This window comes from Narcine bancroftii, chromosome 6 (genome assembly GCF_036971445.1).
Source record: "Narcine bancroftii isolate sNarBan1 chromosome 6, sNarBan1.hap1, whole genome shotgun sequence".
Taxonomy (NCBI): Eukaryota; Metazoa; Chordata; class Chondrichthyes; order Torpediniformes; family Narcinidae; genus Narcine; species Narcine bancroftii.
In genome coordinates, this window is record NC_091474.1 from 50,019,099 (window position 1) to 50,034,412 (window position 15,314).

Sequence of the window (15,314 nt, forward strand, 5' to 3'; positions counted from 1 at the left end):
AGCCAACAGTCAGTTCTCAGCATCCCACAGACAAGTCAGTTCTCAGCTTCCCCAAACCAACCGTCTCTTCTCAGCGTCCCACAGCCATCATTCATTTCTCAGCATCTCACAGCCAACTGTCAATTCACTGTGTGTCACAGCCAACAGTCAGTTCTCAGCATCTCACAACCAACAATAAGTTATCACCATTCAACAACCAACAGCCTATTCTCAGCATTCCACAACCAACAGTCAGTTCTCAGCATCTCACGGCCAACATTCAGTTCTCAGCATCCCACAGCCAACTGTAAGTTCTCAGCCTCTCATATCCAACAGTCAATTCTCAGCATCCACACACAAAAGACAGTTCTCAGAAACCTGCAGCCAACATTCTGTTCTCAGTATCCCACAGCCAACAGTCTGTTCTAAGCATCCCACAGCAAACATCCAGTTCTCAGTTTCATACCATCAAAAGACAGTTCTCAGTGTCCCACAGCCAACAGTCAGTTCTCAGCTTCCGACAACCAACCGTTTGTTTTCAGCGTCCCACAGCCAACAGAAAGTTCTCACCATCCCATAGCCAAGAGTCAGTTCTCAGAATCTCACAGCCAACAGTCAGTTCTCAGCATCTCACAGCCAACAGTCAGTTCTCAGCATCCCACAACCAACCGTCTGTTCTCAGCGTCCCACAGCCATCATTCATTTCTCAGCATCTCACAGCCAACAGTCAATTCACTGTGTGTGACAGCCAACAGTCAGTTCTCAGCATCCAAACCAAAAGTCAGTTCTCAGCAACCTGCAGCCAACATTCTGTTCTCAGTATCCCACAGCCAACAGTGTGTTCTCAGGATACCACAGCAATAGAAATTTCTCAGCATCCCTCTGCCAACAGTCAGTTCTCAGCTTCTCACCACAGAGAGTCTGGTTTCAGCGTCCCACAGCCAACATTCAGTTGTCAGCATCAACACAGAAAAGGCAGTTCTCAGCAACTTGCAGCCAGCATTCTGTTCTCAGTATCCCACAGCCAAGAGTCAGTTCTCAGCCTCCAACAAACAACAGAAAGTCCACAGCTTCCCTCAACACAGTCAGTTATCAGCATCTCACAACCAACAGTCAATTCTCAGCATCTCACTCCCAACGGTCAGTTCACGGCATCTCACAGCCAACAGTCAGTTCTCAGTGTTCCACAACCAACAGTCAATTCTCAGCATCTCACTCCCAATGGTCAGTTCACGGCATCTCACAGCCAACAGTCAGTTCTCAGTGTTCCACAACCAACAGTCAATTCTCAGCATCTCACTCCCAACGGTCAGTTCACAGCATCTCACAGCCAACAGTCAGTTCTCAGTGTTCCACAACCAACAGTCAATTCTCAGCATCTCACTCCCAACGGTCAGTTCACAGCATCTCACAACCAACAATCAGTTCTCACCGTCCTACAACCAACAGTCTATTCTCAGCATTCAACAGCCAACAGTCAGTTTTCAGCTTCGCACATCCAACATTCAGTTCTCAGCATCCCACATCCATCAATCCGTTCTTAGCATCTCACAGCCAACAGTCAGTTCTCAGCATCACAAATCCTAGTCAGTTCGCAGCATCCCACAGCCAAGAGTCTGTTCTCAGCATCCCACAGCCAACAGTCAGTTCTCAGCATCCCACAGCCAACAGTCAATTCTCAAAATCTCACTCCCAACAGTCAGTTCTCAGCATCTCACAAACAACAATCAGTTCTCACCATTCAACAACCAACAGTCTATTCTCAGCATTCCACAGCCAACTGTCTGTTCTCAGCATTCCACAGTCAAGAGTCAGTGATGACCTACCCACAGCCACCAGTCAATTATCAAAGTCCAACTGCCTAAAGTCAGTTCTCCATGTTCCACAACCAACAGTCATTTCTCTTCATCTCACAGCCAACAGTCAGTTCTAAGCGTCCCACAGCCAACAGTCAGTTGTCAGTGTCTCACAGCCAAGAGGCAGTTCTCAGAATCCCACAGCCAACATTTAGTCTCAGTGTCCCAAAGCCAACAGTCAGTTCTCAGCGTCCCACAACCAACAGTCAGGTCTCAGCATCTAATGGCCAACATTCAGTTCTCAGCATCCCACAGCCAACTGTAAGTTCTCAGCCTCTCACATCCCAGAGTCAGTTCTCAGCATCCACACACAAAAGACAGGTGTCAGAAACCTGCAGCCATCATTCTGTTCTCAGTATCCCACAGCCAACAGTCAGTTCTCAGCTTCCCACAACCAACCGTCTGTTTTCAGCGTCCCACAGCCAACAGAAATTTCTCACCATCCCATAGCCAAGAGTCAGTTCTCAGAATCTCACAGCCAAGAGTTAGTTCACAGCATCTCACAGCTAACAGCCAGTTCTCAGCATTGCAAATTCAACAGTCAGATCTCAGCATCCCACAACCAACAATCAGTTCTCAGCATCTCACAGCCAACAGTCAGTTCTCAGCATCCCACAGACAAGTCAATTCTCAGCTTCCCTGAACCAACCGTCTGTTCTCAGCGTCCCACAGCCAACAGTCAATTCACTGTGTGTCACAGCCAACAGTCAGTTCTCAGCATCCAAACCAAAAGTCTGTTCTCAGCAACCTGCAGCCAACATTCTGTTCTCAGTATCCCACAGCCAACAGTGTGTTCTCAGGATCCCACAGCCACAGAAATTTCTCAGTATCCCTCTGCCAAAAGTCAGTTCTCAGCTTCTCACCACAGAGAGTCTGGTTTCAGCGTCCCACAGCCAACATTCAGTTGTCAGCATCCACACACAAAAGGAAGTTCTCAGCAAACTGCGGCCAGCATTCTGTTCTCAGTATTCCACAGCCAACAGTGTGTTCTAAGGATCCCACAGCAACAGAAATTTCTCAGTATCCCTCTGCCAACAGTCAGTTCTCAGCTTCTCACCACAGAGAGTCTGGTTTCAGCGTCCCACAGCCAACATTCAGTTGTCAGCATCAACACAGAAAAGGCAGTTCTCAGAAACCTGCAGCCAGCATTCTGTTCTCAGTATCCCACAGCCAAGAGTCAGTTCTCAGCCTCCCACAAACACAGAAAGTCCTCAGCTTCCCACAACACAGTCAGTTCTCAGCAACCCACAGCCAACAGTCAGTTCTCAACATCCCACATCCATCAATCAGTTCTCAGCATCTCACAACCAACACTCAATACTCAGGATCTCACAACAGTCAGTTCTCAGCTTCCAACAACAGAGTCAGTTATTAGCATCCCACAGCCAACAGAAAGTTCTCAGCATCCCACAACCAACAGTCATTTCTCTGCATCCACTAGCCCACAGTCAGTTCTCAGCTTCACACCACCAAAAGTCAATTCTCAGATTTCCGCAACCAACAGTCAGTTCTCAGCATCCCACAGACAAGAGTCAGTTCTCAGCTTCTCGAACCAACCGTCTATTCTAAGCGTCCCACAGCCATCATTCATTTCTCAGCATCTCACAGCCAACAGTCTATTTACTGTGTGTCACAGCCAACAGTCAGTTCTCAGCATCCACACCCAAAAGTCAGTTCTCAGCAACCTGCAGCCAGCATTCTGTTCTCAGTATCCCACAGCAAAGAGTCAGTTCTCAGCATCCCACAAACAACAGAAATTTCTCAGCTTCCCTCAACACAGTCAGTTATCAGCATCCCGCAGCCAACAGTCAGTTCTCAGCATCTCACTCCCAACGGTCAGTTCTCAGCATCTCACAACCAACAATCAGTTCTCACCGTCCTACAACCAACAGTCTATTCTCAGCATTCAACAGCCAACAGTCAGTTCTCAGCTTTGCACATCCAACATTCAGTTCTCAGCATCCCACATCCATCAATCCATTCTTAGCATCTCACAGCCAACAGTCAGTTCTCAGCGTCACAAATCCTAGTCAGTTCGCAGCATCCCACAGCCAAGAGTCTGTTCTCAGCATCCCACAGCCAACAGTCAATTCTCGAAATCTCACTCCCAACAGTCTATTCTCAGCATTCAACAGCCAACAGTCAGTTCTCAGCTTTGCACATCCAACATTCAGTTCTCAGCATCCCACATCCATCAATCCGTTCTTAGCATCTCACAGCCAACAGTCAGTTCTCAGCGTCACAAATCCTAGTCAGTTCTCAGCATCCCACAGCCAACAGTCAATTCTCGAAATCTCACTCCCAACAGTCAGTTCTCAGCATCCCACAGCCAACAGTCAATTCTCAAAATCTCACTCCCAACAGTCAGTTCTCAGCATCTGACAACCAACAATCAGTTCTCACCATTCAACAATCAACAGTCTATTCTCAGCATTCCACAGCCAAGAGTCTGTTCTCAGCATCCCACAGCCAACAGTCAATTCTCGAAATCTCACTCCCAACAGTCTATTCTCAGCATTCAACAGCCAACAGTCAGTTCTCAGCTTTGCACATCCAACATTCAGTTCTCAGCATCCCACATCCATCAATCCGTTCTTAGCATCTCACAGCCAACAGTCAGTTCTCAGCGTCACAAATCCTAGTCAGTTCTCAGCATCCCACAGCCAACAGTCAATTCTCGAAATCTCACTCCCAACAGTCAGTTCTCAGCATCCCACAGCCAACAGTCAATTCTCAAAATCTCACTCCCAACAGTCAGTTCTCAGCATCTGACAACCAACAATCAGTTCTCACCATTCAACAACCAACAGTCTATTCTCAGCATTCCACAGCCATCTGTCTATTCTCAGCATTCCACAGTCAAGAGTCAGTGATGACCTACCCACAGGCACCAGTCAATTATCAACGTCCAACTGCCTAAAGTCAGTTCTCAGCGTCCCACAACCAAAAGTCAGTTCTCAGCAACTCACGGCCAACATTCAGCTCTCAGCATCCCACAGCCAACAGTCAGTTCTCAGCTTCCCACAACCAACCATCTGTTTTCAGCGTCCCACAGCCAACAGAATGTTCTCAGCATCTTACAGCCATCATTCGTTTCTCAGCATCCCACATCCAACAGAAAATTCTCAGCATCCCACAGCCAAGAGTCGGTTCTCAGAATTTCACAGCCAAGAGTTAGTTAACAGCATCTCACAGCCAACAGCCAGTTCTCAGCATTGCAAATTCAACAGTCATATCTCAGCATCCCACAGCCAACAGTCAGTTCTCAGCATCCCACAACCAACAGTCATTTCTCTGCATCCACTAGCCCACAGTCAGTTCTCAGCTTCACACCACCAAAAGTCAATTCTCAGATTTCCGCAACCAACAGTCAGTTCTCAGCATCCCACAGACAAGAGTCAGTTCTCAGCTTCTCGAACCAACCATCTGTTCTCAGCGTCCCACAGCCATCATTCATTTCTCAGCATCTCACTTCCATCATTCATTTCTCAGCATCTCACAGCCAACAGTCTATTTACTGTGTGTCACAGCCAACAGCCAGTTCTCAGCATTGCAAATTCAACAGTCAGTTCTCAGCATCTCACAACAAACAGTCAATACTCAGGATCTCACAACAGTCAGTTTTCAGCTTCCAACAACACAGTCAGTTATTAGCATCCCACAGCCAACAGAAAGTTCTCAGCATCCCACAGCCAACAGTCAGTTCTCAACGTCCCACATCCATCAATCAGATCTCAGCATCTCACAACCAACAGTCAATAATCAGGATCTCACAACAGTCAGTTCTCAGCTTCCAACAACACAGTCAGTTATTAGCATCCCACAGCCAACAGAAAGTTCTCAGCATCCCACAGCCAACAGTCAGTTCTCAACGTCCCACATCCATCAATCAGATCTCAGCATCTCACAACCAACAGTCAATAATCAGGATCTCACAACAGTCAGTTCTCAGCTTCCAACAACACAGTCAGTTATTAGCATCCCACAGTCAACAGAAAGTTCTCAGCATCCCATAGCCAAGAGTCGGTTCTCAGAATCTCACAGCCAAGAGTTAGTTCACAGCATCTCACAGCCAACAGTCATTTCTCTGCATCCACTAGCCCACAGTCAGTTCTCAGCTTCACACCACCAAAAGTCAATTCTCAGATTTCCGCAACCAACAGTCAGTTCTCAGCATCCCACAGACAAGAGTCAGTTCTCAGCTTCTCGAACCAACTGTCTGTTCTAAGCGTCCCACAGCCATCATTCATTTCTCAGCATCTCACTTCCATCATTCATTTCTCAGCATCTCACAGCCAACAGTCTATTTACTGTGTGTCACAGCCAACAGTCAGTTCTCAGCATCCCACAGCCAAGAGTCAATTCTCGAAATCTCACTCCCAACAGTCAGTTCTCAGCATCCCACAGCCAAGAGTCAATTCTCGAAATCTCACTCCCAACAATCAGTTCTCACCATTCAACAACCAACAGTCTATTCTCAGCATTCCACAGCCAACTGTCTGTTCTCAGCATTCCACAGTCTAGAGTCAGTGATGACCTACCCACAGCCACCAGTCAATTATCAACGTCCAACTGCCTAAAGTCAGTTCTCCATGTTCCACAACCAACAGTCATTTCTCTTCATCTCACAGCCAACAGTCAGTTCTAAGCGTCCCACAGCCAACAGTCAGTTGTCAGTGTCTCAAAGCCAAGAGGCAGTTCTCAGAATCCCACAGCCAATATTTAGTCTCAGTGTCCCAAAGCCATCAGTCAGTTCTCAGCAACCCACAGCCAACATTCAGTTATCAGCATCCAACTGCCTAAAGTCAGTTCTCAACGTCCCACAACCAACAGTCAGTTCTCAGCAACTCACGGCCAACATTCAGCTCTCAGCATCCCACATCCAACTGTCAGTTCTCAGCTTCCCACAACCAACCATCTGTTTTCAGCGTCCCACAGCCAACAGAATGTTCTCAGCATCTTACAGCCATCATTCGTTTCTCAGCATCCCACAGCCAACAGAAATTTCTCAGCTTCCCACAACACAGACAGTTCTCAGCATCTCACAGCCAACAGTCAGTTCTCAGTGTCCCACAACCAACAGTCAATTCTCAGCATCACGCAGCCAACAGTCAGTTCTCAGCATCTCACTCCCAACGGTCAGTTCTCAGCATCTGACAACCAACAATCAGTTCTCACCATCCTACAACCAACAGTCTATTCACAGCATTCAACAGCCAACAGTCAGTTCTCAGCTTCGCACATCCAACATTCAGTTCTCAGCATCCCACATCCATCATTCCGTTCTTAGTATCTCCAGCCAACAGTCAGTTCTCAGTGTCACAAATCCTAGTCAGTTCGCAGCATCCCACAGCCAAGAGTCTGTTCTCAGCATCCCACAGCCAAATGTCAGTTACAGACTATCACATCCAACAGTCAGTTCTCAGCATCCCACATCCATCAATCCGTTCTTAGCATCTCTGAGCCAACAGTTAGTTCTCAGCGTCACAAATCCTAGTCAGTTCGCAGCATCCCACAGCCAAGAGTCTGTTCTCAGCATCCCACAGCCAACAGTCAGTTCTCAGGATCTCACAGCCAACAGTCAGTTCTCGAAATCTCACTCCCAACAGTCAGTTCTCAGCATCTGACAACAAACAATCAGTTCTCACCATTCAACAACTACCAGTCTATTCTCAGCTTCCCACAACCAACCATCTGTTTTCAGCGTCCCACAGCCAACAGAATGTTCTCAGCATCTTACAGCCATCATTCGTTTCTCAGCATCCCACATCCAACAGAAAATTCTCAGCATCCCACAGCCAAGAGTCGGTTCTCAGAATTTCACAGCCAAGAGTTAGTTAACAGCATCTCACAGCCAACAGCCAGTTCTCAGCATTGCAAATTCAACAGTCAGATCTCAGCGTCCCACAGCCAACAGTCAGTTCTCAGCATCCACACCCAAAAATCAGTTCTCAGCAACCTGAAGCCAACATTCTGTTCTCAGTATCCCACAGCCAACAGTGTGTTCTCAGGATCCCACAGCAACAGAAATTTCTCAGCATCCCTCTGCCAACAGTCAGTTCTCAGCTTCTCACCACAGAGAGTCTGGTTTCAGCGTCCCACAGCCTACATTCAGTTTTCAGCATCAACACACAAAAGGCAGTTCTCAGAAACCTGCAGCCAGCATTCTGTTCTCAGTATCCCACTGCAAAGAGTCAGTTCTCAGCATCCCACAAACAACAGAAATTTCTCAACTTCCCACAACACAGTCAGTTCTCACCAACCCACAACCAATAATCAGTTCTCACCGTCCTACAACCAACAGTCTATTCTCAGCATTCAACAGCCAACAGTCAGTTCTCAGCTTTGCACATCCAACATTCAGTTCTCAGCATCCCACATCCATCAATCCGTTCTTAGCATCTCACAGCCAACAGTCAGTTCTCAGCGTCACAAATCCTAGTCAGTTCGCAGCATCCCACAGCCAACAGTCAATTCTCGAAATCTCACTCCCAACAATCAGTTCTCACCATTCAACAACCAACAGTCTATTCTCAGCATTCCACAGCCAACTGTCTGTTCTCAGCATTCCACAGTCAAGAGTCAGTGATGACCTACCCTCAGCCACCAGTCAATTATAAAAGTCCAACTGCCTAAAGTCAGATCTCAATGTTCCACAACCAACAGTCATTTCTCTTCATCTCACAGCCAACAGTCAGCTCTAAGCATCCCACAGCCAAAAGTCAGTTGTCAGTGTCTCACAGCCAAGAGGCAGTTCTCAGAATCCCACAGCCAACATTTAGTCTCAGTGTCCCAAAGCCAACAGTCAGTTCTCAGTAACCCACAGCCAACATTCAGTTATCAGCATCCAACTGCCTAAAGTCAGTTCTCAACGTCCCACAACCAACAGTCAGTTCTCAGCAACTCACGGCCAACATTCAGCTCTCAGCATCCCACATCCAACTGTCAGTCTCAGCTTCCCACAACCAACCATCTGTTTTCAGCGTCCCACAGCCAACAGAAAGTTCTCAGCATCCCACAGCCAAGAGTCGGTTCTCAGAATCTCACAGCCAAGAGTTAGTTCACAGCATCTCACAGCCAACGTCCAGTTCACAGCATTGCAAATTCAACAGTCAGATCTCAGCGTCCCACAGCCAACAGTCAGTTCTCAGCATCCACACCCAAAAATCAGTTCTCAGCAACCTGAAGCCAACATTCTGTTCTCAGTATCCCACAGCCAACAGTATGTTCTCAGGATCCCACAGCAACAGAAATTTCTCAGCATACCTCTGCCAACAGTCAGTTCTCAGCTTCTCGCCACAGAGAGTCTGGTTTCAGCGTCCCACAGCCAACATTCAGTTTTCAGCATCAACACACAAAAGGCAGTTCTCAGAAACCTGCAGCCAGCATTCTGTTCTCAGTATCCCACAGCAAAGAGTCAGTTCTCAGCATCCCACAAACAACAGAAATTTCTCAACTTCCCACAACACAGTCAGTTCTCACCAACCCACAACCAATAATCAGTTCTCACCGTCCTACAACCAACAGTCTATTCTCAGCATTCAACAGCCAACAGTCAGTTGTCAACTTCGCACATCCAACATTCAGTTCTCAGCATCCCACATCCATCAATCCGTTCTTAGCATCTCTGAGCCAACAGTCAGTTCTCAGGATCTCACAGCCAACAGTCAGTTCTCAGCATCCCACAGCCAACAGTCAATTCTCTGCATCACCCAGCCCACAGTCAGTTCTCAGCTTCACACCACCAAAAGTCAGTTCTCAGCGTCCCACAGCCAACAGTCAATTCTCAGGATCTCACTCCCAACAGTCAGTTCTCAGCATTTCACAGCCAACAGTCAGTTCTCAGTATCCCACAGACAAATCAGTTCTCAGGTTCACCGACCCAACCGTCTGTTCTCAGCGTCCCACAGCCATAATTCATTTCTCAGCATCTCACTGCCATCATTCATTTCTCAGCATCTCACAGCCAACAGTCAATTCACTGTGTGTCACAGCCAACAGTCAGTTCTCAGTATCCAAACCAAAAGTCAGTTCTCTGCAACCTGCAGCCAACATTCTGTTCTCAGTATCCCACTGCCAAGAGTCTGTTCTCAGTATGCCACAGCCAACAGTGTGTTATCAGGATCCCACAGCCACAGTAATTTCTCAGTATCCCTCTGCCAACAATCAGTTCTCAACTTCTCACCACAGAGAGTCTGGTTTCAGCGTCCCACAGCCAACATTCAGTTTTCAGCATCCATACACAAAATGCAGTTCTCAGCAACCTGCACCCGGCATTCTGTTCTCAGTATCCCACTGCCAACAGTCTGTTCTCAGCATCCTACAGCCAACAGAAAGTTCTCAGCATCCCATAACCAACAGTAAATTCACAGCATCCCACAGGAAACTGTCAATACTCAGCAACTCAACACAGTCAGTTCTCAGCATCTGACAGCCAACAATCAATACTCAGCATCTCACAATAGTCAGTCTCAGCTTCCAACAACACAGTCAGTTATTAGCATCCCACAACCAACAGAAAGTTCTCAGCATCCCATAGCCAAGAGTCGGTTCTCAGAATCTCACAGCCAAGAGTTAGTTCACAGCATCTCACAGCCAACAGCCAGTTCTCAGCATAGCAAATTCAACAGTCAGATCTCAGCGTCCCACAGCCAACACTCAGTTCTCAGCATCCCACAACCAACAGTCAGTTCTCTGCATCCACTAGCCCACAGTCAGTTCTCAGCTTCACACCACCAAAAGTCAATTCTCAGATTTCCGCAACCAACAGTCAGTTCTCAGCATCCCACAGACAAGAGTCAGTTCTCAGCTTCTCGAACCAACCGTCTGTTCTCAGCGTCCCACAGCCATCATTCATTTCTTAGCATCTCACTGCCATCATTCATTTCTCAGCATCTCACAGCCAACAGTCAATTCACTGTGTGTCACAGCCAACAGTCAGTTCTCAGCATCCACACCCAAAAGTCAGTTCTCAGCAACCTGCAGCCAACATTCTGTTCTCAGTATCCCACAGCCAACAGTGTGTTCTCAGGATCCCACAGCCACAGACATTTCGCAGCATCCCTCTGCCAACAGTCAGTTCTTAGCTTCTCACCACAGACAGTGTGGTTTCAGCGTCCCACAGCCAACATTCAGTTTTGAGCATCCAGACACAAAAGGAAGTTCTCAGCAACCTGCAGCCAGCATTCGGTTCTCAGTATCCCACAGACAAGAGTCAGTTCTCAGCATCCCACAACCTACAGAAAGTTCTCAGCTTCCCACAACACAGTCAGTTCTCAGCAACCCACAGCCAACAGTCAGTTCTCAATGTCCCAACTCCGTCAATCAGTTCTCACCATCTCACAGCCAACAGTCAATGCTCAGTATCTCACAACAGTCAGTTCTCAGATTCCCACAACACTGTCAGTGATCAGTAACCCACAGCCAACAGTCAGTTCTCAGCGTCCCACATCCATCAATCCGTTCTCAGCATCTCACAGCCAACAGTCAGTTCTCAGCGTCACAAATCCAACAGTCACTTCTCAGCGTCCAACAGCCAAGGGTCTGTTCTCAGCATCTCACAACCAACAATAAGTTCTCACCATTCAACAACCAACAGTCTGTTCTCAGCATTCCACAACCAACAGTCAGTTCTCAGCATCTCAAAGCCAACAGTCAATTCTCAGTGTCCCACAACCAACAGTCTTTTCTCAGGATCGCACTCCCAACATTCAGTTCTCAGCATCTCACAACCAACAATAAGTTCTCACCATTCAATAACCAACAGTCTATTCGTAGCATTCCACAACCAACATTCAGTTCTCATCATCGCACAGACAAAAGTCAGTTTTCAGCTTCCCCGAACCAGTCTGTTCTCATCATCCCACAGCCATCATTCATTTCTCAGCATCTCACTGCCACCATTCAGTTCTCAGCATCCCACATCCATCAATCCGTTCTCAGCATCCCACAGCCAAATGTCAGTTCTCAGAATCTCACAGCCAACAGTCAGTTCTCAGCATCCCACAGCCAAGAGTCAATTCTCGAAATCTCACTCCCAACAGTCAGTTCTCAGCATCTGACAACCAACAATCAGTTCTCACCATTCAACAACCAACAGTCTATTCTCAGCATTCCACAGCCAACTGTCTGTTCTCAGCATTCCACAGTCAAGAGTCAGTGATGACCTACCCACAGCCACCAGTCAATTATCAACGTCCAACTGCCTAAAGTCAGTTCTCCATGTTCCACAACCAACAGTCATTTCTCTTCATCTCACAGCCAACAGTCAGTTCTAAGCGTCCCACAGCCAACAGTCAGTTGTCAGTGTCTCACAGCCAAGAGGCAGTTCTCAAAATCCCACAGCCAACATTTAGTCTCAGTGTCCCAAAGCCATCAGTCAGTTCTCAGCAACCCACAGCCAACATTCAGTTATCAGCATCCAACTGCCTAAAGTCAGTTCTCAGCGTCCCACAACCAACAGTCAGTTCTCAGCATGTCACGGCCAACATTCAGCTCTCAGCATCCCACAGCCAACTGTCAGTTCTCAGCTTCCCACAACCAACCATCTGTTTTCAGCGTCCCACAGCCAACAGAATGTTCTCAGCATCTTACAGCCATCATTCGTTTCTCAGCATCCCACATCCAACAGAAAATTCTCAGCATCCCACAGCCAAGAGTCGGTTCTCAGAATTTCACAGCCAAGAGTTAGTTAACAGCATCTCACAGCCAACAGCCAGTTCTCAGCATCCCACAACCAACAGTCATTTCTCTGCATCCACTAGCCCACAGTCAGTTCTCAGCTTCACACCACCAAAAGTCAATTCTCAGATTTCCGCAACCAACAGTCAGTTCTCAGCATCCCACAGACAAGAGTCAGTTCTCAGCTTCTCGAACCAACCGTCTGTTCTCAGCGTCCCACAGCCATCATTCATTTCTCAGCATCTCACTTCCATCATTCATTTCTCAGCATCTCACAGCCAACAGTCTACTTACTGTGTGTCACAGCCAACAGTCAGTTCTCAGCATCCACACCCAAAAGTCAGTTCTCAGCAACCTGCAGTCAACATTCTGTTCTCAGTATCCCACAGCCAACTGTCAGTTCTCAGCTTCCCACAACCAACCATCTGTTTTCAGCGTCCAACAGCCAACAGAAAATTCTCAGCATCCCACAGCCAAGAGTCGGTTCTCAGAATCTCACAGCCAAGAGTTAGTTGACAGCATCTCACAGCCAACAGCCAGTTGTCAGCATTGCAAATTCAACAGTCAGATCTCAGCGTCCCACAGCCAACAGCCAGTTCTCAGCATTGCAAATTCAACAGTCAGATCTCAGCGTCCCACAGCCAACAGTCAGTTCTCAGCATCCACACCCAAAAATCAGTTCTCAGCAACCTGAAGCCAACATTCTGTTCTCAGTATCCCACAGCCAACAGAAATTTCTCAGCATCCCTCTGCCAACAGTCAGTTCTCAGCTTCTCACCACAGAGAGTCTGGTTTCAGCGTCCCACAGCCAACATTCAGTTTTCAGCATCAACACACAAAAGGCAGTTCTCAGCAACCTGCAGCCAGCATTCTGTTCTCAGTATCCCACAGCAAAGAGTCAGTTCTCAGCATCCCACAAACAACAGAAATTTCTCAACTTCCCACAACACAGTCAGTTCTCACCAACCCACAACCAATAATCAGTTCTCACCGTCCTACAACCAACAGTCTATTCTCAGCATTCAACAGCCAACAGTCAGTTCTCAGCTTCGCACATCCAACATTCAGTTCTCAGCATCCCACATCCATCAATCCGTTCTTAGCATCTCTGAGCCAACAGTTAGTTCTCAGCGTCACAAATCCTAGTCAGTTCGCAGCATCCCACAGCCAACATTCAGTTATCAGCATCCAACTGCCTAAAGTCAGTTCTCAACGTCCCACAACCAACAGTCAGTTCTCAGCATGTCACGGCCAACATTCAGCTCTCAGCATCCACATCCAACTGTCAGTTCTCAGACTATCACATCCAACAGTCTGTTCTCAGCATCCACACACAAAAGACAGGTCTCAGAAACCCGCAGCCAACATTCTGTTCTCAGCATCCCACAGTGAAAAGCCAGTTCTCAGTTTCACACCACCAAAAGTCAGTTTTCAGTATCCCACAGCCAACAGAATGTTCTCAGCATCTCACAGCCATCATTCATTTCTCAGCATCCCACAGCCAACAGAAAGTTCTCAGCATTGCAAACTCAACAGTCAGATCTCAGCGTCCCACAGCCAACAGTCATTTCTCTGCATCCCCTAGCCCACAGTCAGTTCTCAGCTTCACACCACCAAACGACAATTCTCAGCATCCCGCAACCAACAGTCAGTTCTCAGCATCTCACAGCCAACAGTCAGTTCTCAGCATCCCACAGACAAGAGTCAGTTCTCAGCTTCCCCGAACCAACCGTCTGTTCTCAGCGTCCCACAGCCATCATTCATTTCTCAGCATCTCACAGCCAACAGTCAATTTACTGTGTGTCACAGCCAACAGTCAGTTCTCAGCATCCACACCCAAAAGTCAGTTCTCAGCAACCTGCATTCAACATTCTGTTCTCAGTATCCCACAGCCAACAGTGTGTTCTCAGGATCCCACAGCAACAGAAATTTCTCAGCATCCCTCTGCCAACAGTCAGTTCTCAGCTTCTCACCACAGAGAGTCTGGTTTCAGCGTCCCACAGCCAACATTCAGTTTTCAGCATCAACACACAAAAGGCAGTTCTCAGCAACCTGCAGCCAGCATTCTGTTCTCAGTATCCCACAGCCAACAGTGTGTTCTCAGTATCCCACAGCCAACTGTCAGTTCTCAGCTTCCCACAACCAACCATCTGTTTTCAGCGTCCAACAGCCAACAGAATGTTCTCAGCATCTTACAGTCATCATTCGTTTCTCAGCATCCCACAGCCAACAGAAATTTCTCAACTTCCCACAACACAGTCAGTTCTCACCAACCCACAACCAATAATCAGTTCTCACCGTCCTACAACCAACAGTCTATTCTCAGCATTCAACAGCCAACAGTCAGTTCTCAGCTTCGCACATCCAACATTCAGTTCTCAGCATCCCACATCCATCAATCCGTTCTTAGCATCTCTGAGCCAACAGTCATTTCTCAGCATCACAAATCCTAGTCAGTTCGCAGCATCCCACAGCCAAGAGTCTGTTCTCAGCATCCCACAGCCAACAGTCAGTTCTCAGGATCTCACAGCCAACAGTCAATTCTCGAAATCTCACTCCCAACAGTCAGTTCTCAGCATCCCACAGCCAACAGTCAATTCTCAAAATCTCACTCCCAACAGTCAGTTCTCAGCATCTGACAACCAACAATCAGTTCTCACCATTCAACAACCAACAGTCTATTCTCAGCATTCCACAGCCAACTGTCTGTTCTCAGCATTCCACAGTCAAGAGTCAGTGATGACCTACCCTCAGCCACCAGTCAATTATAAAAGTCCAACTGCCTAAAGTCAGATCTCA

The 15,314-nt window shown here is 47.5% G+C and overlaps 1 protein-coding gene across 1 annotated transcript; it reads left to right on the forward strand.

Moving 5' to 3' along the window:
- The first annotated feature begins 1,856 nt into the window (after positions 1-1,856).
- On the forward strand, positions 1,857-6,359 carry LOC138737296 (serine-rich adhesin for platelets-like). Its single transcript, XM_069888048.1, has 8 exons — positions 1,857-2,096; positions 2,192-3,838; positions 3,950-4,060; positions 4,144-4,366; positions 4,590-4,700; positions 4,881-5,008; positions 5,143-5,941; positions 6,121-6,359. Exons 1-8 carry the CDS (start codon positions 1,857-1,859, stop codon positions 6,357-6,359), a joined length of 3,498 nt encoding a protein of 1,165 aa, XP_069744149.1.
- Positions 6,360-15,314: the final 8,955 nt, after the last annotated feature.